The 23,070-nt window shown below is 39.6% G+C and overlaps 3 protein-coding genes across 5 annotated transcripts in view; 1 reads left to right on the top strand and 2 right to left on the bottom strand.

Annotated features, from left to right (window-relative positions):
• Positions 1–1,588, bottom strand: part of heatr5b (HEAT repeat containing 5B) — a 62,108-nt gene extending 60,520 nt beyond the window's left edge. Inside the window, exon 1 of the mRNA XM_062974321.1 lies at positions 1,458–1,588. The gene's annotated coding sequence lies outside the window, so the exon portion shown is untranslated. The remainder of the gene's footprint in view (positions 1–1,457) is intronic.
• gpatch11 (G-patch domain containing 11) lies at positions 1,548–11,761 on the top strand. 2 transcript variants are annotated; one of them, XM_062974345.1, is made up of 9 exons: positions 1,548–1,679; positions 3,389–3,683; positions 4,339–4,561; positions 5,842–5,883; positions 5,970–6,090; positions 6,756–6,846; positions 7,214–7,321; positions 9,736–9,817; positions 11,218–11,761. In XM_062974345.1, exons 3-9 carry the CDS (start codon positions 4,372–4,374, stop codon positions 11,271–11,273), a joined length of 690 nt encoding a protein of 229 aa, XP_062830415.1. In that variant the 5' UTR covers positions 1,548–1,679; positions 3,389–3,683; positions 4,339–4,371; the 3' UTR covers positions 11,274–11,761. The 2 variants fall into 2 exon arrangements, with proteins under 2 accessions (XP_062830415.1, XP_062830412.1); XM_062974342.1 differs by having other exon boundaries at positions 4,335–4,561.
• Positions 11,762–16,122: 4,361 nt separating this feature from the next.
• Positions 16,123–23,070, bottom strand: part of eif2ak2 (eukaryotic translation initiation factor 2 alpha kinase 2) — a 55,842-nt gene continuing 48,894 nt past the window's right edge. For both annotated transcript variants that reach the window (XM_062974327.1, XM_008125552.3), the window contains 5 exons: positions 21,931–22,123; positions 19,459–19,584; positions 18,812–18,910; positions 17,808–17,870; positions 16,123–17,724 (listed from right to left, as the gene is read on the bottom strand). In XM_062974327.1, the coding sequence (XP_062830397.1) occupies positions 17,623–17,724; positions 17,808–17,870; positions 18,812–18,910; positions 19,459–19,584; positions 21,931–22,123 (583 nt within the window). In that variant the 3' untranslated portion in view covers positions 16,123–17,622. The remainder of the gene's footprint in view (positions 17,725–17,807; positions 17,871–18,811; positions 18,911–19,458; positions 19,585–21,930; positions 22,124–23,070) is intronic.

Genomic DNA, 23,070 nt, shown 5'->3' with positions numbered 1-23,070 from the left:
TCTTATATATACCAATAAAAATATATTTTTAAACAAGCTGACAGGAGACCTGATAGTCATGATTACATATTTCAAAGGATGTTACATTGCGGAAAGCTTATTTTCTGCTGATCTGGATTCTAAGGGCCCTTGCAGACAGCCCTATATCCAGAATATCAAGGCAGAAAATCCCACATTATCTGAGTGTGGACTGAGTCCACACTGTCGTATATTCCAGTTCAAGGCAGATAATGTGAGATTTTATTCTGCTGTGTGGAAGGGGCCTCAGGTCCCTTCCACACAGCTGGATAAAATCCACATTGAACTGGATTATATGGCAATGTGGACTCAGGCCCCTTCCACACAGCTGAATAAAATTCCACAATATCTGCTTTGAACTGGAATATATGGCAGTGTGGACTTGATAACCCAGTTCAAAGCTGATATTGTGGGATTTTCTATCTGGATATTCTGGGTTATATGCCTGTGTGGAAGGGCCATCAGATATTCCAATTCAAAGCTGATATTGTGGGATTTTCTGCCTGGATATTCTGGGTTATACGGCTGTGTGGAAGGGCCCTAGGACATGGAGGAATGGGTTCAAATTGCAGGAAAGAAATTTTCATCTAAACATTAGGAAGAACTTCCTGATGGTAAGAGCTATTTGGCAGTGGAATATGCTGCCTCACAGGGTGGTAGTCTCTCCTTATCTGGAGGTGTTTAAGCAGAAACTGGGGGCCTTTCTGCACAGCCATATAACCCAAAATATCACAGCAAAAAATCCCATAATATCTGCTTTGAACTGTCCACATTGCCAAATATTCCAGTTCAAAGCAGAAAATGTTCAAAACAGAAAATTATTCAGCTCTGTGGAAGGGGCCTGAATGGCCATCTGTCAGGAGTGCTGTGATTGTGTCTTCCAGCATGGCAGAATGGAGCTGAACTGGATGGCCCTTATGATCTTGTCCATAGGACAGCAGTTTCGGGAGCTGAAGCGTCAAATCTATGGGAGAACAACGGCTGGAAACCCCTAGGGCTGAATGACAGATCGGAGGTATTTCCCCAAAGTCTATAAAGCCCCAAGCTTTATAGGGAACATAACACAGTGCAAACAACATATGGGCCGCAAACGCCGGGTCCCAGGTCTACTGCTCACTCTCCCGCCCCCAAAAGGGGGGCTCTGAGAGGATTCGGGTACCAGCACTGCAGATTACTGTCTCCCATCACTGGGCCTTGCCGCCTGACGGATAAAGGCAGCACCCTCACCTCACCAAAGACCAGCTTCTTTTCAATGCTCTCTCCTGAGCTGATGGCCGAAGCACCCCTTCCGCCCTAATTTGTCCCAGTTCCGCACCCGTAGACGCTGCGGTTCTTCTCTCCCTCACCAAAGCCCCCCCCCCCCCTTCTCGCTTCCCCTTGTATTACTCCCTTCCTTACGCTTCCCCGGAGGAAGCACTCCTTGCTTCTCACACACCGACCTTTTCTGATAGTCCTCGGCTCTTGGCAAAAGGCAACAAACACCCGACGACGCCATTCCCGGCGTATAGGATAGCAACAGATCTTCCCGACACAGCCAGCTGAGGAAACACCGGCCGAGGCGCATGCGCACTAGGGATTCAGGAAGCAAGGGGGCCACTGCAGGTACGCATGCGCGGCTGGCGACTGGCGAAGGGAGCATTGCTCAAAGCGGCTGCTCAATGGTAAGAGGGAAACCTGGGAAGTAGGTTGGGAGGAATGGGCCAGGGCGCAGTGGTTTCCAACCTTTGGCCCTCCAGATGCTTAGGACTTCAGCTCCCAGAATGCCTGGCCGTTGGAGAAGCTCTGGGAGTTGAAGCCCCAAACACCAGGGAACCACTGGCTTAAGGCATTGCAGATGAGTGGCTAGTAATAGATCACATTAGGAATTAATGCAGTTTGACACCACTTTAGGGCTCAATGCTATGAAATCCTGGAAGTTGTAGTTTTGTGAGGCACCAGCACTTTGGGCAGAGTAGGCTAAAAGCCTTATAAAACTACAGCTCCCTTGAGTCCATAGCATTGAGCCACAGGCAGTGAAAGTGCTATCAAACCACATGAATTGTATTATTATTCATTTATTTTTATCCCGGTTTTCTCCCAACCGGGACTCTAAGCGGCCCACAAACATGTAACAAAAAACATTACAGAGCATAAAAATAAGCATTATTATCACACCGCAAACATTCCTAATAGAAAAATGGTAAAACTGGCAACAACATAATAGATAACACAGCACAGTTTAAATGTTCAATAAAGTTACAAAATCTCATTTGATATCCATTCCTAGGCTGTAGTCAAGTCCACTGCCAAAAGTTCATTCAAATGTTCTTTAAAACGTACAGATGACTCTTGTACACTGTAGATCTTGCTGGACTGCAAGAATGAATATCCAGTCCGTGAACCTCCTCCCTCTTTATTTATTTTTATTTTATTTTATTTTCACGTCTTTTTGCAGAGCTGACCATTGCATTGGATCGACGACATCAGGTCTAGATGATTAAATATGGTTTTCTGTGGGCGAGTAGATGGCGACTACTGGATGCATATGTTCTGTACCAGAGACTAGAGCTGATGTGGTCTATCCAATGCAATTTTCTGATTCAGCACCCCAAATAACCAAACCAAATCTAAGGTTGACCAAAAACTGATTTGTAACGCCTTTAGTGCTAATGTTGGAGAGTGGTCCCTGGTAAAAAAAAAGGTTGGGAACCACTGCTGTAGATGAACCCCAGTTCCAGCTGTTAGTAGCAAATTAGTAGGATACAGCCATTGCCCTCATGCCCCATTTGTGAGTTTCTATTTTGGCAACTGTGGGAAACAAGGTACTGGGAAAATTTGTTCTTTGCTCTGATTCAAATAATCAGACTTTTCCCTTATATACTAAGGCAGTGGTTCTCAACCTGTAGGTCCCCAGGTGTTTTGGCCTACAACTCAATCCCAGCCAGTTTACCAACTGTTAGGATTTCTGGGAACTGAAGGCCAAAATATCTGGGGACCCACAGGTTGAGAACCACTGAACTAAGGGTTGGGGTTAGTTATGAGGGGCAGCATATAAGGTGGGAAACAGGAAAAGACACCAGTTTCAACAGTGGTTATGTTGCCTTGGTGGATAGTGAGATCCAGGCCGCTATGGGTTAAGCCTGGTGAGAAAAAGAAGCCAGTGTTTACACATGGATTCTGAAAAATAATAATACTTCAGCTAGAAAGGAAAATCAGCCTGTTTAGCAAGCCTTGCAAATGCTGATTTATTATCAGTATTTTTAATACCTATGTACACTAGAGTCCACCAAGTACATCATGTATTGGCTCAGGGGAATATGTTTGTGTGTCAAATCTGATCCTGAAATCTTTATGCCATATAATATTGATGGACTCTTTTTTTCTGTAATAGAGACTTGGAAATGATGTGGAGCAGATCTTGCTAAGAGAAGAATTTGAAGAATCCGAACGCTCTCCAGAATTTCACGACGTTTTGTGATCTGCAGTTACTACTAATTCTTAATGGAGAGTTATTATAAGAAATAGGCCAGTTAAAATTTTCTAATTTTTAAAAACCTAAATATTTCAGTGCATTCTAAAAACTAACAAAATATCATTTATAAGCAAAGCGATTGAAGCTGAATATTGATACAGAGCATGGATGATGAAGAAGACGACTACATGTCTGATTCCTTTATTAATACTAAGTAAGTAGATCAATTTTCTACACTTAATGCTCATCATTGCCTGGTAAATATGGTAGCTTTGGTTAAAATGCCTTTGCACCATTTTAGATACTCAAGAAATATTTGGTAGTAGATTAAAGGTTTTACTTATATGCCATTTTAATGGCTATATTAATAACAACAACATTCTAATGTTACCCAAGATCTTTGTGCAGAACCAGGAATACTAGGAAAGGCAGAAATATAGTTGGTGATATCTTAGATGACAATCCAAATGTATCTCTATCATCTTTTTATATTAGTAACTTGGAATGACACAAATTGACTCACAATATCATTGTTGTGTTCTTTCCAACTTTTGGCAACCTTATGGTGAAGTTATCATGGGGTTTTCTTGGCATTTGCTTTGAGAAGAATTGCTTTTGGTTTTCTCTGAAGCTGAGAAAGTTTCCATAACTAAACATGGAGTCGCACTCTGTTCTCCAGAGTCGTAGTCCAATGCTCAAACCATTACACCATGCTGGATCACAAAATACAAATATCAAAACCAGATCTGTCAGCAATGTACAAAATTAAATCTAATAATGATATTAATGAGCATAAAAATATGTTTCAGGCAGGATTTTCTACATTATACTCTTTATAATCTATTATTGTTTTGCTTTTGCTCAGCCAGGATGTCAGGCCAGGAATACCATTGCCAAGGCGCATGAAAGAAACCTTTAAGAAAGAAGAAAAACAAAAAGAAGCCAATGAGAAAAGTAGGCAGAAAAGTATAAAAGAACAGGAAAAAGAACAACGTGACACCGTTTTAAATATTGCATTGGGCAATGAAAACAAAGGTTTTGCCATGCTTCAGAAGATGGGCTACAAAACTGGGCAGCCCCTTGGCAAAAGTGGTGAGTTTTTCAATTTACAGTTTTCAAGATGCGACTGTAAGGTCGTCGCTTAAAAAAATCCACTATGATTCTAGGCTGCATCAATAGGAGCATAGCGTCTAGATTGAGGGAAGTCTCTTCTTGGGGTCTCTTCTACCTCTATCATTCTCTATGTTACCAGCATCTGGTGTTCTAATACAGTACTTAAAATGAAGTGAAGAATATATGATTTTATCAGATGTTGCCAGACTGCAGTTCTCATCAACCTCAGGCTACATCATCTGTGGAGAGGAATCATGGGAATTCCAGTCCAACAAGAAGTCCTATAAGCCTACCTCCAAAGAAGTCTGTTTGCAACCTGTGTTTGTACAAAGGTTCTGTCCTGAAAGTGATGAAGCTTCCAAATACTGGGAAAGTTAAGAATCAATTTCAGTGAAGAGACTGATTGCTTTAGTAGCTGCAGGTGTAGAGCAATGGATTTGGCAAGTGAGCCAGTTTTCTATGCCACTAAAACAATACCTAGACGTGTTTGTTGCATCCTCTTGATATGGAGGAAAAACAATCAATTTCATGCTTTGCCATTATATCAAGGAAAAACTGGTGTTTTCAAATGGAAAAAAAAGTTTATCAAGCCAATATAATATACAGGTTATGCATTTTCCGGCCATGAAAGCCTTCGATAATATACAGGTTGTTTGAAAATGATGGGCTCGTATACAAAATAGGATTTTTCACAATGACAACATGTTACTATTACACAAAAAGTTACAAATGGTTTAATGAGCTATGAAGTTACAAAGTTTTATTAACCATTTTGAGCCCAAAACAAATCTAAAAAATAACTGCAAATGGAGAATATTTCATGAGGCCTTATGACTGAGGCTAAGGGCTGTTTGTGTGCTGGGAAAGGCATCTAACTGATTGTTTGAAACTTTGTGCCCCACCATTTCAAGTAACAAATGCTTTCATTCATGAGTAGTTCATGGTTACAGAGATACAGCAATTTCAAATGGGCCCACCTTTTTTTTTGAGACAGCCTGTATATCAGAGTAGCAAAGCCTCTTGAGAGGAGCTGACAGAGACTTGGAAAAACCACATAGCATTGTGAAAAACCACAATGTTTTAAAAGTTCGAATTTCAGAAAAGGCAAGCTGTCTGCTCCATTATCCTTTAATGGATGTCATTTTTGTGATCAGGGGGAATAGGTTGTGATATGTATGTGAAATATAAGAGAGAACACATGAAAGCTAGCTCCTGTGCTGAGTGCTTTTCAACATCAACTGTGTTTTCATTTTCTGCAGGGAAAGGGATTGTTGAGCCCATTCCTCTCAACATTACCACAGGTTTGTGACAAATCTACCCTCTATATTTTTTAATTCAAACATGGTGCAGCTTATCTTGTTATAGTTGTGTTTTGAATTTGGAACAGGTAGGAGCGGGCTTGGACATGAAGAAGTAAAAAAACGGAAAGCTGCCGAAAACCTGGAAAACTATAGAAGAAAAATGCATATGAAAAAGCAAGCAGAACAGCAAACAGCTGACCTCTTCAAGTAATGAGGAAGACTCAAATTCTTACAATTTTTAAACCTGAAATAACACTTGTATGTTTAGGAGACGAGTAACAGTTCAATGTGGTTCAGACCACAAAGTCCTAGGCTTAATTTCTGGCATCTCCAGTTAGTCTGGTTTCTTTGAAATCCTGTATCTGGCTTGATTTGGAAAAAGCTTCCTATGAATATGTCATGTGGTAGATTAACCTGTAGAGCAAGGCTAGACATCTCCTCAAAGTCCCCCTAATGTTTTAAGACTACAACTGCTATCAGCCCCAGCCAGCAAAACAAATGGTAAGGGATTGTAGTTGTCTGGTGTTAGATTGTCTTGTCTCTTTCTAACCCAAGAAGGAAAAAGTATACATAAAACATAAACCAAATCATACTTTAGCCTGGGATACAAAGTACACATATAGATTGGGTTAGTCCTCTAATGTTGACTTACAGGGAAGGAGGTTTCTATTTTAATGACTTTCTTAAGAAAAGTATAGTTAATTATATTTTGAGAATAATGTGCATAGATTTTCTGCTCAAACAGTAATAACTTGAATGCTTTCATTTATTGAGATACACTATGTAGGTATGGAATAGAATTGCAGTCTTTTCTTTCAGGCTCACAGTACATTTGCAGAACTGACTTTTCTGCTTATTATTTTAATTAAAAGAATGAGACTGAGGACAAAACAAGAGCAGCTGCAAGTCAAACGAGACCTTGAGAAAAGTCAGAAAGCCTGTCAACAATTAGATGTGCAAAAAGTAAGTTTATATTTAGAAACTGTTTTTAATTGAGAATGTGAAAATTGCTCCTCCTTAACAAATTTCAGCTTTTCAGTGCTGCAAAAAAGCTTTGATAAGATACCTATACTTCTTCAGAAATTCCCATCACAAATAATTGATTATTCATTGAGATTTTTTCCTTAAAAATATTCCTATAATCTTTATAGACTAAAGGAGCTATTACAAGACTTTGCAAATCCTATGTGGATTCCTTTGCAATTTTAAGTTGTTTTTGCTATACTTTTTAAGTATATTTGGAATGTTAAAGGAAATTAGTATTTTTTTCTATTACCAAGTTGCTAAGAACCTACCAAAGTAGAATGTCAATTCTTTCTGCATTCTTAAGGGCCTTGAACTCCCCAAAGAGATTTGGTATTGGATAATATCAAACAATGAAAAAGAAGATGCAGAGGAAGAAGAGGAAGAGGAGGAGGAGGAGGAGGAAGAACACCAAGTAAGCCTGTCTTCTAATATTGTGGAAGCGGCTAATTCCACTTTTTAGTGAACCATGGTAATTATTAAACCAAATACTGTGTGGGAAAACAACAAGAATCTTAAATGCTAAACAACGTTTCGTTTCTGCCATGGCCCTTGCCACCCTCAGTCCATCTACTCGGATCTCTGCTGATAAATTGCCCCCTCACACCTGTTTTCTCTTCCCTTTTGAAGAGCTATGCTGGTTGGGAAATTGTAGTTTTTCAAAAATTGTAAATTTGCCAAGCTTTACATCAGATTAGGATTGGCTTTCTCCATTTCTTTCCACTTGAGCTAACATTTCAATTAGCATGTCCAGCTTCTTTAGCTGGCTGTGCATATCACTATTCTTTAAGGCAAGTCTGCACAACATACAGTCTATGGGCCAGATGCAGCCCACAAAGGACTTCCCTGCGGCCTGCGGAAGGCAGGTAAGGGAAGAGCCGATCAGCCCCTTTGCCAGCCTCATGCAGGAAAAGGGAGCAGTACAGACGGGCAGGGCAAATTGGTGGCCAAGATGCAACCTATTTTGATTAAGCATGAATGGAGGAGTGGCCTGTAGAAGTTTTTTTTAAAATATTGGCCCTTGACAGCTACCAAGTTGTGCAGGCCTGCTTTGAAGTATTTGGGCCCTTTTGTTTCTTTTGGAGCCAACCAGGCTTTGGGTGGCCTTTATATTCTTTCAGTAGTCCTGTTCTGTTTAATGGCAGTGGAGATTTGGCACCACACTGCATCTTTTTTGTCTCTCCATCCACCTCTGCTATTCAGGGACCTGGAATGTGATGTGGGTGGTATTTGCTGTTCCCAATGAGGAGGGAAACCAGAAAAGCGGGAGCATCCTTGTGGGCATCCTTGTGATAAAATAGTGGCAGCTTTTGGCCATTCTTCACGTCTTGCTGATATTTCTTTGCTACCTAGGAATAAATGAAGTAGTGCAGAGAAACCCAGAGATAACTGAATAAAAAATGCTGCATGAAATACTTTCTTCTACAGTAGATTTTCAGGGTCAGTTGATTATTTTCATGTTAGCCAGTATATTATCACATGATACATACTGCTTAATTTTTTTGGTTGTGCTCCTGAAATTGCAAAAAGTAGCCGGAAAGTTGCATTTTTTATCCCTGCACCTGTATTTGATGGAGCCCTTCCTTCCTTTTTGCTTTGTTTTCAAAAATTGCTGTCCTTTTGAATGACATTGGGTTTGACTTTGTATTTATGTACATACTTTTGATAATTATGCAACATCCTTTGGGGGAAAATTCCATCTCTAATATTAGTTAACAACTTGAAATCGAAGTGGTGGATGAAAATACACTGGGCTGCATGTAATTGTATCTCAGTAACATGTGTCCCATTGGGAAGCTTAAGTAAACATTTTGCATCTGGTTTCATTTAGCACACACCAATATTTGAGGCCAGGAAGTAATCTCCAGTAAGCTGCTTGGTGTGCTTGGGATTCTTGTGGTTTCCTCAATCAGGGTTACTTTTCAGTTGTTTAATGCCATGTACCCTTCCAGCAACACAGCTGCTCAATAACTATGCTTCATTCCTCTGAACCCTTTTAACATGCAAATACTACTAAGATAGCACAACAGTGGGCAAAGCAGTTTTCCAGGTATTATTAGATTCCAACTTGTGTCAGCTTTAGCTGGAGTAGCTAATGAAAGAGTTTGCAAGTTTGGATCAAAATAACACCCAGAGAGCCATAGATTGCCCTCCTATGTTATGTGGCACCTAACATCCTGACACCTGCTTTTTTTAAAAAAATTGAGATTAAACAGTCATTTTGTTTCTCCCTCTGCTTCTCTACACAAGTAAGGCAAAAGAGGAATGAGCTGTCACTGAGTGAACACTTTGAGGTACCACCTGAGATAAATGAGTAAGTCAGTCAGTTCCTAAAGAACAGGAGGAAGCAGGAAGGCAACCGAGAGCATCTCTGCAAGTGCAAAAGGGAATTAGAAAAAATACCCCCTCCTTGTTCCAGTAGGAAGGTCCTGTGGATACTCTGGATCCCACTGATGAAAGATAATGTCCAAGAACTTGTTCATCGCTTGGATAGCATAATGTTATATAAGTGAAACTAGATTACCATTGCACTGCCAGTAGTATGGTAATGCACTTTACCATTATGCAACAGTCAATCCAGCTCTTCACTCACAAATTTGATGCACACCCTTCAAGATTATGCACAGTTCTGAATAGGATACACTGATGTTGTCCAAAAAAAGGTAGCCACATGAGTAGCAGCTTTTATTCGAGCATAAAGGCATAACAGGATTCTGATATACATTTCTAAATCTAAGGTCATGTGCACCTTGGATTGCTAGAATAACTTTAGTGGACATTTTGTATTAATATGTACAATAATTCTGCTGTGCTTTTTAATAAAAACAGGAATCAGAAAAGTTGCAAATTCTGACAGCATATTTAAGGAAAGAATATTTCTATTGCATCTGGTGTGGCACAGCATATGAAGGTAAGCATAAATCCCCCTTTCCCTATTAATTACAAAGTGTAACTAACACTGAAGTAGTAATTCTCCCTCTTATTTTTCAGTTGTTCTGCTGGTGGAAACCTTTTACAATTAATATGACTTTTTCAGCCTTCTGGTTGAATTGATAAATAATATCAGTTATAAATTGATAACTGAGCTGCTATCCTGGATCTCTTGTGGCATACAGTATTTTATGTAATGGCACTCTCCAGTTCAGTAAGATAGCTCACATTGAGCCAGAAAATCCAGATCCGATTCCTCTGTGTCCTAATTTCATCTTCAGTTTAGGACAAAGTCGTCTTTCTGAAAAGAAGTGATCATTGTCCTGATTAGCAGCTTTTGCTCATCTGAGATCTTTAAAATTTGTCAGGTAAAGAATAAACCATCTGTGTTCTCTTGCTGAAGGAACATCATCCACCATCAGAGATTTATCATCATTGTGCTTTGGAATATTAGGAAAACCTTTCTGAGCAGTTTTTGGGGTGCATACAGCGTTCCACAAGTAATCTCTGTATGTCTCATTGTTCTTTATGACTCTGTTGTTTGCTTTCTTACTTAGATTGCTTACAAGACTTCAAATATTGCTCTTGAATGTCTTGATTTTGTGCTTGCTGCATGTATAGGTACTCACCATAATAAATGGACCACGAGATGGATTTGTGAAATGATTTATAGATTCCAAATCACGATCTCCCTGAACTGCTGCACTCTGGATAGCAAGTGTCCCAGAAACAAGCAAAATACAGCAGAGTTCTTTCTCAGCAAAAACATGCTTCAGGCTGCCTATCAGCAGAGTCCAACTGCAAGCTTCCCACCTTACCTACACACTGTTTAGTAAACTCATAGATTCAGGTTTTCATCCAAAATATTCAGAGGCTTTAATCTTCAGCATTGCAACATATACAAATGTACAATCAAGATATGCAGATCCACGTTCACACTTGTCCTTACAAATGATCAGATCCCCAGAGTCGCACAGGAGAGAGAAAGATGAAACCTTTCATCGCCCTTTTACATCCTCCCGCTGATAGGTCATTAGTAAGGGACAATTACCACATCTTGGGTGTTTCATCGTGACATTCATTACCCAGATGCTAATAATATTCCACCTGTTCATCAAATTAATAAAACAGCATTTTTATATGAACAGAAATGCTGCGACATTTCCATTTAACAAAATGGATCTCCCTCTTCTTGGTTAATGGAACTTAAATGGAAAAGGGAAAGCGCTAAACATGTTTGGAATTAAGTTAAGCAAATTATCCTATTTCCTTGATTGGTTTGTTTGAACTTGTTCTTCTAGTTTACAAAGCACTTCTCCCTTATATCGGTATGACATATCTATTTTGGCACTTGTATAATCTCACTTTTTATATTTACAGATCAAGATGATCTATCTTCAAACTGCCCTGGAGACACTTTCGGAGATCATGAATAGTGTTCTTAAGGAAAACAGGATCAAAAAGTCTACTTAAGATCTATGCGGGGATCTGAGTTCAAGAGGCAATGGACTCATTTAGAAGACCACATATTTTTATAAACTGAAGTATTTTGTGAAGTGTTTTATGTTTAAAATAGGAACTTGGTGAATTTCTAATCATTTGGAAGTGCACCCCTAAAGTGAAAGTCATAAACAAGAGTTGTGCAAATCACTTGACTGTAACATGTCCAAATGGTATTTTTTTTCCAAAATAGAATACAAACACAGTGAAGCAGCTGAAAGGCCCTTTCCATTTTCTCCCATTTTAAGCTAGGTACAAGCACTCTTTACCTGTTCATACATTATGGAACGGGTGTGACATCCCTAATGAAATAGGACTGTGTGGCTGAAGAAATCCTAAGTGGTAGTTAAGAGTGTATCTGTGATAAAATTCGGGAATAAACACTACTCTTTCTTCTGAATAAATGAACTAATGTAACACTTTACTATTGACCATTTTTATATCGGGTATATGATATTAATGGTTTTTAACACTTTGTTTTATATACACATTAATGTGAATATATTTGTTTTATACATGCATTATGTTTAATAGATTGACATCACATTTTTTCAAGAACACATGAAATGACTCACACAGTCAGTCTCTAGGTTACACACAAAATAGGTTCTGTAGGTTTGTTCTTAAATTGAACTTGTATGGAAGTCTGAATAGGTACATTTTTCAGTGTAATTTCAGACAAATATATAAATTAGATTGTGAAATGTTTAATGAACTTAAAGCATAAACAATAAAATGGTAACCACTCATGGATAGCTACAGATGATCAATTCATCTGCAGAGAAGATACAAGAAAATTCAAGATTGTCTTGCAGTCATCTCATAGCTGTCTTAGGGGAGTGGGGAACATAATTTCAATAATTGAGCTGCACACCTACAATCCAACTATGGAAAATACATTTGGTATAGTCATGTCCACGCAACAAAAGAAAACAAAATCAACAAAACAGTAATCTCTTTATTGGCATCAAATACATCATGCAAGCTTCTGAAGCATCCCTGACTTCTTCATCAGCAAAGACATTAAAATCATACATGAGACATATAAAAATGACAATGCTAGAGTCACAGACCTACATTTTGTTTCAGATGTTATTCCTGTTAGTCAAAATAGTCTAGAGCTGGAGTGTCCAAAAGGTTGGACACATTTTCCCCCTGGGCCACGATGGAAAAATAATTGTCTTGAGCTTTATATAAAATACGCAAACACAATAAATGATGAGCAAAAAAATGCATACGGGTGTTGTGTGGTTTCTGGGCTGTATGGCCATGCTCTAGCAGCATTTTCTCCTGCCGCTTCACCTGCGTCTGTGGCTGGCTTCTTCAGAGGATCTGATAGTAGCAAAGCAAATGGAGTATATATACCTGTGGAATGTCCAAGGTGGGAAGAAAGAACCATTGTCTGTTAAACAAGTGTAAAGGGTGCATTGAGCATCTTGATTTGCATGTGTTGAATGGGATCCACCCATTAGCATGTGTCTGAGTGGTGTTCACTGCTCCTTGATTGCTTACTGCTTGGAGCCCTCCTGTGTTTTGGTGGTGTGCATTAGTCACTGTCTTGATTCTAGTGTTTTTCAATACTGGTAGACAAATTTTGTTCATTTTCCATTGTTTCTTCCTTTCTGTTGAAATTGTCCATGTGCTGTGGATTTTGATGGCTTCTTTGTGTAGTCTAAAATATTTATTTATTTATTTATTTACAGTATTTATATTCCGCCCTTCTCACCCCGAAGGGGACTCAGGGCGGATCACATTATAACACACATAGGGCAAACATTCAATGCCCATAAACACATCAAACAGAGACTGAGAGACACGCAGAGGCAAGTTAACGTTCTTCTGAGGGGATGTTCGATTCTGGCCACAGGGGGGAGCAGCTGCTTCATCATCCACACTGACGGCACTTCCTCATTCCAGGTCGTAAATTAGTTAATCTTGCCTCCCCACTTTATAAGTGGTACCTTATCTCCTACTTGATAGATGCAACTATCTTTCGGGTTGCTAGGTCAGCAACGAGCAGGGGCTATTTTTTATTTTTAATTGACGGGTGCTCACCCTGCCACGGGCTGGCCTCGAACTCATGACCTCATGATCAGAGTGATTTAAGGCAGCTGCTCAACAGCTGCGCCACAGCCCGGCCCCATAGTGATTCTCAGAGTGGTTCAGAATTTCTGTGCTCTCAAAGAAGTGTCTGCCCAGCTTGGTTTATCATGTATTCTAGTATTGCTGATTTTTCTGCCTGAATTAGTCTGCACTGCCTTTTGTGTTCTTTGATTCGTGTCTGGGTCCTGCGTTTGGTGGTCCCTTGTCCACAGCTGCAGATTCCTGCGGTCTCCAGGCAGTAAGCTATTAAGGGCTAGTGAACACCACCCACCCAGACACATGCTAATGGGTGGATCCAACTCAACACATGCAAATCAAGCTTGCTAATTGTACCCTTTACACTTGATTAACAGGCAATGGTTTTCCCTCCCACCCTGGACATTCTGCAGGTAAATATACTCTACTTCCTTTACTACCATCAGATCTTCTGAAGATGTCAGCCGCAGTTGCAGGTGAAATGTCAGGAGAAAATGCTGCTAGAACATGGCCATACAGCCCGGAAACCACACAACACCCCAGTGATTCCAGCCGTGAAAGCCTTTGACAATACAAAAAAATGCATAGTTTTCATGATATCCACCACCACAGTTAATCAAAAAAGTCAAGGACAATGAAAGACAAGTAATACAATTTCAACTCTTATTAGCAACAAAACAGTAGGTTCCCTGAGGAACCAGGCTGCCCCTGTCCTATGCAAAGATAACTTATTCCTTTCTTAAGTAGAGAATACTGAATATCTCAAGAAGTACCCGTACAGCTACATCTGGAAAACCCTTTAGTTTTATTAAAAAGGTAAAGCTTTTCCTTTTAGTTCATTTCCTTTTAGTTCATTTCCATTCTAGTTGAATCCAACTCTGGGGGGTGGTACTTATCTCCCTTTCTAAGTCGAAGAGCCCATTTTTGCAATCGCCTGGGTTGGGAAAAATGACGTGTGTGGGCGCGCATTATCGTGATGAAGCTTGATGGAACAAACATCTTTTGGTGGTCTCTTCATTCTTATTGTCTCCTTAAGTTTCTTAAATGTGGTTACATAGGTTTCACGGATGATTGTGGCACCATGTTGAAGAAAATCAACAAGAGTAACACCCGGTGTGTCCCAAAACACTCCCTCGCCACAATAATGCGTGCCCACACACGTCATTTTTCACAACCCAGGTGACTGCAAAAATGGGCTGATCAGTAGTGCCTCACCCACCCTACAGCCCTGATTTGGCCCCTTCTGACTTTTATTTGTTTTGGTCCTCTGAAAGACAACCTACGTGGTTTCAAATTCAATGACTTGAATGACATTAAAACAATTTTAAAATCGTGTGTCATGAAGCAAGACTGAATTTTTCCAAAATGGTTTTGATGCCTGGGTTAAACGATGGCGCAAATGTGTACAAATTGATGCAAGGCTCACTTCAAAAAGGCACGAGAGAGGCTTCTCAAACAGGCGGGGGGGGGGGGGGAATCCCTTTTTCAAGATCCCACACCTTTGCCACACCTTTTTAATATGGGACCTCTCCAATCCCACTGTGGCAGGGGGCGATCCTTATTTCAGGATCCCAGCCACTGCCAGCTATAAACACTTGAGCATGTGCGTGCACATGTATGAGATGATGTGACACTGAGGGGAAGAATGTGAGACAAATCATTCACTGACTTTATGTAGAGCAATTCACCACTCAAGAACACTGTCTTTATTAAAAACAAAGAAATATTTATGGTTTCTTTAGCCCAATAAGCGTAATTTGTTACAAAGGTTTCCTTCTAGTTTCACTTGTATATAATATAGATACAGTAAAGTCTCACTTATCCAACACTCGCTTATCCAACGTTCTGGATTATCCAACGCATTTTTGTAGTCAATGTTTTTAATATATCATAATATTTTGGTGCTAAATTCGTAAATACAGTAATTACTACATAGCATGTGTATTGAACTACTTTTTCTGTCAAATTTGTTGTATAACATGATGTTTTGGTGCTTAATTTGTAAAATCATAACCTAATTTAATGTTAATTAATAGTATTAGTAGTTGCACACTTAAACACATATATTCTCCTCTCTAGCCCACAGGTTAGAAGTCTTTCATCTATCTTCCCTCACTGAAAACATGAACCTAACTAACTCTTTTTTAAAAACATTCCCTCCTTTTTCATCCAGCTAGCTCTGTCCCTTTCTTGCTAGCCTCGAAATAGTTACATTTCTACGCCTGGTGGCGAAGTATGTTAGAGCACTGACCTGCTGAACTTGCAGACCGAAAGGTCCCAGGTTCAAATCCCAGGAGAGGAATGAGCGCCCACTGTTCTTCTGCCAACTAGCAGTTCGGAAACATGCCAATGTGAGTAGATCAATAGGGACTGCTCTGGCGGGAAGGTAATGGCGCTCCATGCAGTCATGCCGGCCACATGACCTTGGAGGTGTCTATGGACAACGCCGCCTCTTCGGCTTAGAAATGGAGATGAGCACCAACGTCCAGAGTCAGACATGACTGCACTTAACTTAAGGGGAAACCTTTACCTTTTTACTACAGAAGCAGCTACATTACCATGGCGACACATAACCAATCAGCAGTAGCTAACTCCTACCCACCTTACCATTTGGGAGCCTTTGGGAGAACTATGGTGTCTGGCTTTACTCGAGGGCTATCTGTATACCTTCTGTCATGTTAACATACAGAGGCACTTTAGGCAGGATGAAAGTTAACCCAAACAAGTTTACTGGAAACAGGAAGAACAAAGGGCTAACTCCACCCAGGACTATTGTAAAATAGCTTAAAACAACATATTACAAAAGGAGAATTTGCTGAATGCAATCATCTTTCTGGGATTCTGGAAAGTCTTTTGTCTCTGATGCAAAGTGATGGACTTGGTCTTCTACTTTGCAAAACTGGGGCTGACCACAAGCTTCTGGTGTCAGTGGGTCTGATGGTATATGAAGAGTTGTACATGCTAAGGATGCCTGTTTGAATTGCTAGTGCCTAAGATTTCCAGACAATATCCAGGCCTCTAAACTCCGTAGCTTTAATGCAGAAAGAAGGGAGGGCTCTGTGCAGGCAAATGGACTGAACCAACTAATACTGACCTCTAGGGGTTTTTTAAAGCTCCACCCAAAAACTAATACAAATGGAGGCATTTACACTATTGTGGAACCTAAACAGAGGGGACTGAAGCAAAGGAGAGGAAAAGCATAGCCAAGACTTCACGGGATTGCTGTGAGTTTTCCAGGCTGTCTGGCCATGTTCCAGAAGCATTCTCTCCTGACCTTTCACCCACATCTATGGCAGGCATCCTCAGAGGGTTCGAGGTCTATTGGAAACTAGGCAAGTGTTTATAAATCTGTGGGATGTCCAGGGTGGAAGAAAGAACTCTTGTCTGCTTGAGACAAGTGTAAATGTTGCAATTGGCCACCTTGATTAGCATTGAATGGCCTTGCAGCTTCAAGGCCTGGCTGCTTCCTGCCTGGGGGAATAATTTGTTGGGATTCAATGCTAATCAAGGGGGCAAACTGCCACATTCACACTTGCCTCAAGCAGATAAAAGTTCTTTCTCCCACCCTGGACACCCCACAGGTATATAAATCCCACTTGCCTAGTTTCCAACAGACCTCACAACCTCTGAGGATGCCTGCCATAGATGTGAGTGAAACGTCGAGAGAATGCTTCTGGAACATGGCCATATAGCCTGGAAAACTCACAGCAGCCCTACTATTACTCTTTCTAATTACAATCTGTCAGGTAGAAAAAAGGTTTTGAACTACTTTCAATGCAAAACTCTCATTCAGCTTTGGTTACTCAACTTATTCAGGGCCACATCAAAGCAAACTTCTTCCAAATCTATCCAAACTGAAATGGATCATTTTCTAAAAGACTTCATTGTACCCTGAACCAAAGCTTCTGGAAAACATCTATCTTTAATGGGAAAATCTCGAAATTATCCAAAGGTCACTGCTAAGGATATGAAAGAGGCAATCAAGAGTTAAATAGCCCACATAATTGTGCACAAACAGGTCAAGCTGTAACTCATAGAAGATTTCAAAAATTACTAAGAGCAACACACAGCTTTTGATGAAGATACGATCATTGTCAGTGGTACTTTGAATGCGATTTCTTGCTTCTTGGCAGGGGGTTGGTCTGGGTGGCCCACGAGGTCTCTTCCAACCTTATGATTCTATTATTGTGTCTTGGCAAATGTTTGCTAACATGTATGTGGGCCGTCTTTCTTTAGAATTTTCAAAATATCATTTGCTGTTGGTCTATCCGATGGCTCTTTTGAAAGCAGTGCCATAATGAGACATGCCTAGAAACAAAGAGAAAATTATATTTAAAAAATGCAATGGATAGTGATAAGATAACCAATGAAAATGTTTCACTGCAGTATACCTCTCTTGGAAACTTCGTCTTGAATGTTTTCGGAAGGTTGCCTTTTTTAGCTTTCAAGATCTCCTGTAGAAATATGCAATCTGTTACACAATTGCCACTTCATGCATCTGATGAGACAATTTTGATTAGAAAAGTTCAAGGCTGTAGAAAAACCTCCGTAAATTTCTCAAACAGCAATGAAAATGTTTCAATTTGAGATTTTCTCTGCTTCATATTATGAGTTACTTTGCTCTATGGAGCATGGAACTGAGATGGACCTGTGTTACCACATTGAGTAGTGGTGGACCACATGGCCCCAGGATGCTTTTGTGGCCTTTCGCCATCCAGATTGCCCTTTTTCTAGTGAAAAAAAACCATGAATTGCTTCTCTTTAAAGTTTCCAGAAATGATCATTTTAATTGGAGCCCTTCTACACTGCATAATTATAGCAAGTGTGAATAGATCAATAGGTACCTCTCCATCAGGAAGGCAATGGTACTCCATGCAGTCATGCCGGCCACATGACCTAGGAGGTGGGAGGTTCCTACAGACAACGCCGGTTCTTCAGCTTAGAAATGGAGATGAGCACCACCCCACAGAGTCAGACACAACTAGACTTAATGTCAGGGGTAAACTTTTACCTTTACCTAATTGAGATTTTGCACAGTTCCCAAAATTTCCAGAAGAGAAAACTGATCCCCAGATTCATTACAGTTGAACAGTTCTGGTCATAGGCTTTCCTACATTTTTGGCCAGTTGATGAACAGAACAAAAGAAAGTTCATTCGTCACTGAAGACTAGTGGTAGAGTTCCTAGCACAAAAGATATAGTCCCAAGAGATCTTTTCAGCCAAGTTTCCCAGAATGTTTTTCATCATTAAACATGCCCATTTAAAACACACTTCATCATGCCTATACATACATCTCAAATGCCTGGGGTCTCCCCTTCTAGATACTTATTTCCTATACACCTGGCGTAAGAAAGACATGAATGCACGCAAGTGAAAGAGTTTTCAGATGAATTACCGTTTCCTTCTCATGATATGTTTGAAATGTGGACAGCATTTCAAATAATATTAAACCAAGTGAAAAGATATCCACTTCTTTTCCATAAATGCTCCATGCCTATGGACAATGCAACAAAAAAACTCATTACATCTACTGCCCTGTATTTTAAGAAGGCCCTCTATTTTTTTTCAAAGGAACCTTTTCAAAGCGTTACCTATAAAGGTCTTCTCTGCTTCAAAGTACATTTTACCATTTTATCTAAATAGGTAACTAACTACACCGTCACTAGCAGTGATTCCTTCTCAAACAAACCCCTACCTAAATTATAATGTACATTAAACAAGCATTACAGTTACAGGAAAAGGTTAGGTGATTAAGAAGAACACAATATTATTTACTTATTTACTTACTCAAATCTGTTTCCAAACATATTATGGCAAAATTCAATGCTTACACAACAATAATAAAATGCAACTATCAATTGAATCATAAAAATGCAATTACATAATAAAATAATGCTCATCTGAGGAGCATCATAGGTAACAACCTGAATCAATAAATGAGTGTGCAATGTATGCCATTTAGAAAGTCTGATTTTAAATCACAATGCAATGTAAAGTCGATGTGGAAAGAGGCATCAACATATGCATATCACTTCGAATTACCTGTTCAGGAGCCATATACAGTTTTGTTCCCTTGCATTCTGTATGCTGTTCATCTATTCCTGATGTTGCCAGTCCAAGATCACCAATTTTTATGTTGTTGTCTCCTGATATGAATATATTTAAAGGCTGCAGAAGCAAACATAAAAGAAAAAATCAAAACAACTTCAGGCATCCAAACTGGTAATGTTATTCTGAATCAGACTGCGGCCATCAACACTACAGTCAGCCCTCCACAGGACCTCTGCAAAACTGGAAAAAACGCAAATAATATACGGTTTTTTATCCAAGGGAGTCCCTTTACCCAAGGAAGTCCTTCTAGGTTCTCCAACAGAATTCCCAGAAGCTGACCATCTTAGAATCATGCTGGGATGTTCAACGCTTAGAGAAGTGTTCTCTCTATGGACCTTATCTCACGAGGATATGCTTCATCTCTAGGACTCCTTGGATGTGATTATGAATGTGCTATCTCATGACGTTTGTCCCATTCCATTAGTAATCAATTGCAAACTGCAAAGCGTTGCAGAAATGGAATAATTGCACACTGAATTCTAATCATTTTTTTATTTAATATGGTTCTGATGCTGCTGTTTTACGTGTGATTGTAAAATGAGTATGCATTCTGTCAGCTAAAAATCTTGCAAGAATGGTAGTTTGAGATTTCCAGGCTACATCATTGAGCAATATTAGGGGGTATTAAAAAGTGATGTAGAGAGGCATATGAATCGACTGGGACAGGGGTCCCCAAACTTTTTAAACAGAGGGCCAGTTCACGGTTCCTCAGACCGTTGGAGGGCCGGACTATAGTTTTTTAAAAAAACTATTAACAAATTCCCATGCACATTGCACGTATCTTATTTTGAAGTAAAAAAACAAAACGGGAACAAATAAAGCCTCAATGTTCATAATAATCATAATAAAAATAATAAAGAGGGTTGGAAGAGACCCCTTGGGCCATTTAGTCCAACCCCCTTCTACCTTTGTGCACCAAAGCACAAGCAAATTAATTAAATAATAATTTAAATACAATTATAAACAAGCAAAGCTTTGGAAGGCGCACACCAGGTGAGGGAGGAGGTGGGAAAGACGTGCACCTTTCCCTCCTCCCTCATGTCGCACATGCCTTCCTCGGTGGAGGAGGAGGGAGCCACCACCGCGGGGGCTGGATAAATGGCTTCGATGGGCCGCATGTGGCCCCCGGGCCTTAGTTTGGGGACTCCTGGACTGGGAGGACCCAGCCTTCCATGGTGTGATCAAAGGGCAGTATTATTTAAACATAAGAATTGGGTGCTATGGGGTCAGTATGCATCACATCCTAAAAAAATACAGATTGCATTCTGATATAAACAGAGTATATCTCAGTATGATAAAGGTCCTAGGAAACTCTAAATCCTCCACTGTGATTCTATAGTGGAAATAGTGGAAATTAAACATAAGAGCCATACTAGATGAAGTAGAAAATCCTAAGGAGAACATATTAATGTGAATAATCAAATCAGTAAAAATGAAACTGGCAAATATGGGGGACCATTTGTATAGTTATTCTGCAGTACGTACATCACCTCAACTTTTTTATTTCTTTATTATTTTATCCAGCACTTCTAGCTCCAGAAGAGACTTCATAGCCACTCTTTAGTTGAAAGTCCCCCAAAATCAAACTTCTGGGCATCTATTCCACTTTTTGGCAAATACAACTATCATCAAATGATGTAGGATTGATAAGACTTTTCCGCTTTAGAACAAGCAAGTTCCCAGAAAGGATGCATCTACACTGTAGAATTATTGAAGTTTGACACCACTTTAACTGTTATGGCTCATTGCTCTAGAATCCTGGGAATTGTAGCTTTGAGAGGCATCAGCACCTTATAAGGTTACAGCTCCCATGGTTCCATGACATTGAGCCAAGGCAGAGAAAGTGGTGTCAAACTCCATTAATTCTACAGTGGAGATGCACCCCAAGAGACCACAACATGAAAGTACTTAAAGTGTACCCCAAGCGAGGGTGCCCAACCATTTGCTCTTTCTCTGCTGGAAATGTGGGAGGTCATGATGATGATTTGTATTTATACATAACCTTTCCACAACATGTGAATTAAAATCTAACCCATACAAACATTAAAACAGAACTAAACAGAGAAATATTTAAAATGCATAGTTAAAACCAATAAAACCATTAAACAAATGCTGGTTAGAAAACCCAGTGAAGCTAACTCAGGAACTGCAGAGAGATGGTATGGTTGTACAGGTAAGGGTTATGGATGAATGTGAGAGGTGTGTCTGTTGAATTGTTGGGTAGTGGTTCTCTATGTTTGTGAATGAATGAATGTGATTAGCTAGGCATGAATGAGAGTACAATGGGGCAGGAGTGTGAGTGTAACCTTGCTTTCTCCTGCTTTCTGTCAGCTCCTATCCTCTGCCTCTCTAGCTTCAGTTATCATCAGTTGCAACAACAAAAAAATTATTTAGTCCATATACCTTGAGGTCTCTGTGAATGTAGTCCTGTTTATGAATAAACTCCACTCCATTCATTATTTGCTGAAATTTCAACAGAACATCTTCATAGTAGCCTTCTTTCCCTCCATCTTCTTCCATCCATTTCTTCAGTGTTCCTTTCTCACAGTAATCCATTTGTATGAATAGGCAATTATGTAGACGAACGCGCACTGAACTGTTTTTTTAAAGAAAGGATACAGTATTTAAAAAAGAACCACACAATTTCTTTGTAGAAATAAATTCTGGGACCAACAGTTTGACATATTTGACATTTATTACTTATAAAAGGATTCAGCAATAGTTGAGATGGTGTAGTCTCTAAGGCTGTTTTTTTATTTTAGTTCAGGTCTACTATTTCCTAAGCTGGGCTACTGCCAAAACTGCTCAGTTTAGCACAAAGTGGCACTTTTGTAAATTAATAAATCAAGCACGCTGGGATGAGAAATAATGACTTCTTAGCTGACACCCTAGAGCCCTACATTCTTCATCAATTTAACTATATATAAAGATATATATAAGAATATATATGTGTGTGTGTGTGTGTGTGTGTACACATACAGAAAGGGAGCAAGAGTGACATAGATTGATATAAAAGAAGGCTAGTGTGAACAAAGAGAAAGAGAAGTTTGAGAGCTCTTGCCTTCAGAAACTATCAGGGAAAGTTCTTAAAAATGGACTATGAGAATATGATCATAGTGAGAGATTATGGTTAAGTCAGAAGAGCTTTTGACCCATGAGTTATAGTTGGAAAATATATTTGATGTAAATACACAGAGAAAGATAGCATGATAATGATACAATGATAAAAGCACCAACCTACTAACAATTTAAATGAAAATTGTAGAACCATCTTTGTAGGAGGCTTTTTCAGCTAAAAAAAAAGGGCTGAAAAACTCAGCTTATTTTCGAGTATATACGGTATGTTATTATTATAATTATGCTTATTTGATTATTCGCATTCTGTTTTTCATTTTGATGTTAATTTCTCTTCTGTCTTAAGTTTATGGTTATTATTTTGTATTATGTTTGCCTTTTTTTGTGTGTAAACCACCCTGAGTCCCCTCAGGGAGAGAGGGCATTCTATAAATAAAGTTGTTGTTGTTGCCCCGGGCAACGCCGGGT

The sequence above is a fragment of the Anolis carolinensis genome, chromosome 1 (assembly GCF_035594765.1).
Source record: "Anolis carolinensis isolate JA03-04 chromosome 1, rAnoCar3.1.pri, whole genome shotgun sequence".
NCBI classification, from domain to species: domain Eukaryota; kingdom Metazoa; phylum Chordata; class Lepidosauria; order Squamata; family Dactyloidae; genus Anolis; species Anolis carolinensis.
This window is presented reverse-complemented; position numbering and strand designations above follow the sequence as displayed.

Excerpts from the sequence above, each read along its gene's own strand:
- gpatch11 (XM_062974342.1), top strand. The coding sequence starts at position 3,634 with ATGGATGATGAAGAAGACGACTACATGTCTGATTCCTTTATTAATACT. Across the intron at positions 3,684-4,334 it reads GATTCCTTTATTAATACTAA|CCAGGATGTCAGGCCAGGAA; the intron begins GTAAGTAGATCA and ends GCTTTTGCTCAG. Across the intron at positions 9,818-11,217 it reads GTGTGGCACAGCATATGAAG|ATCAAGATGATCTATCTTCA; the intron begins GTAAGCATAAAT and ends TTATATTTACAG.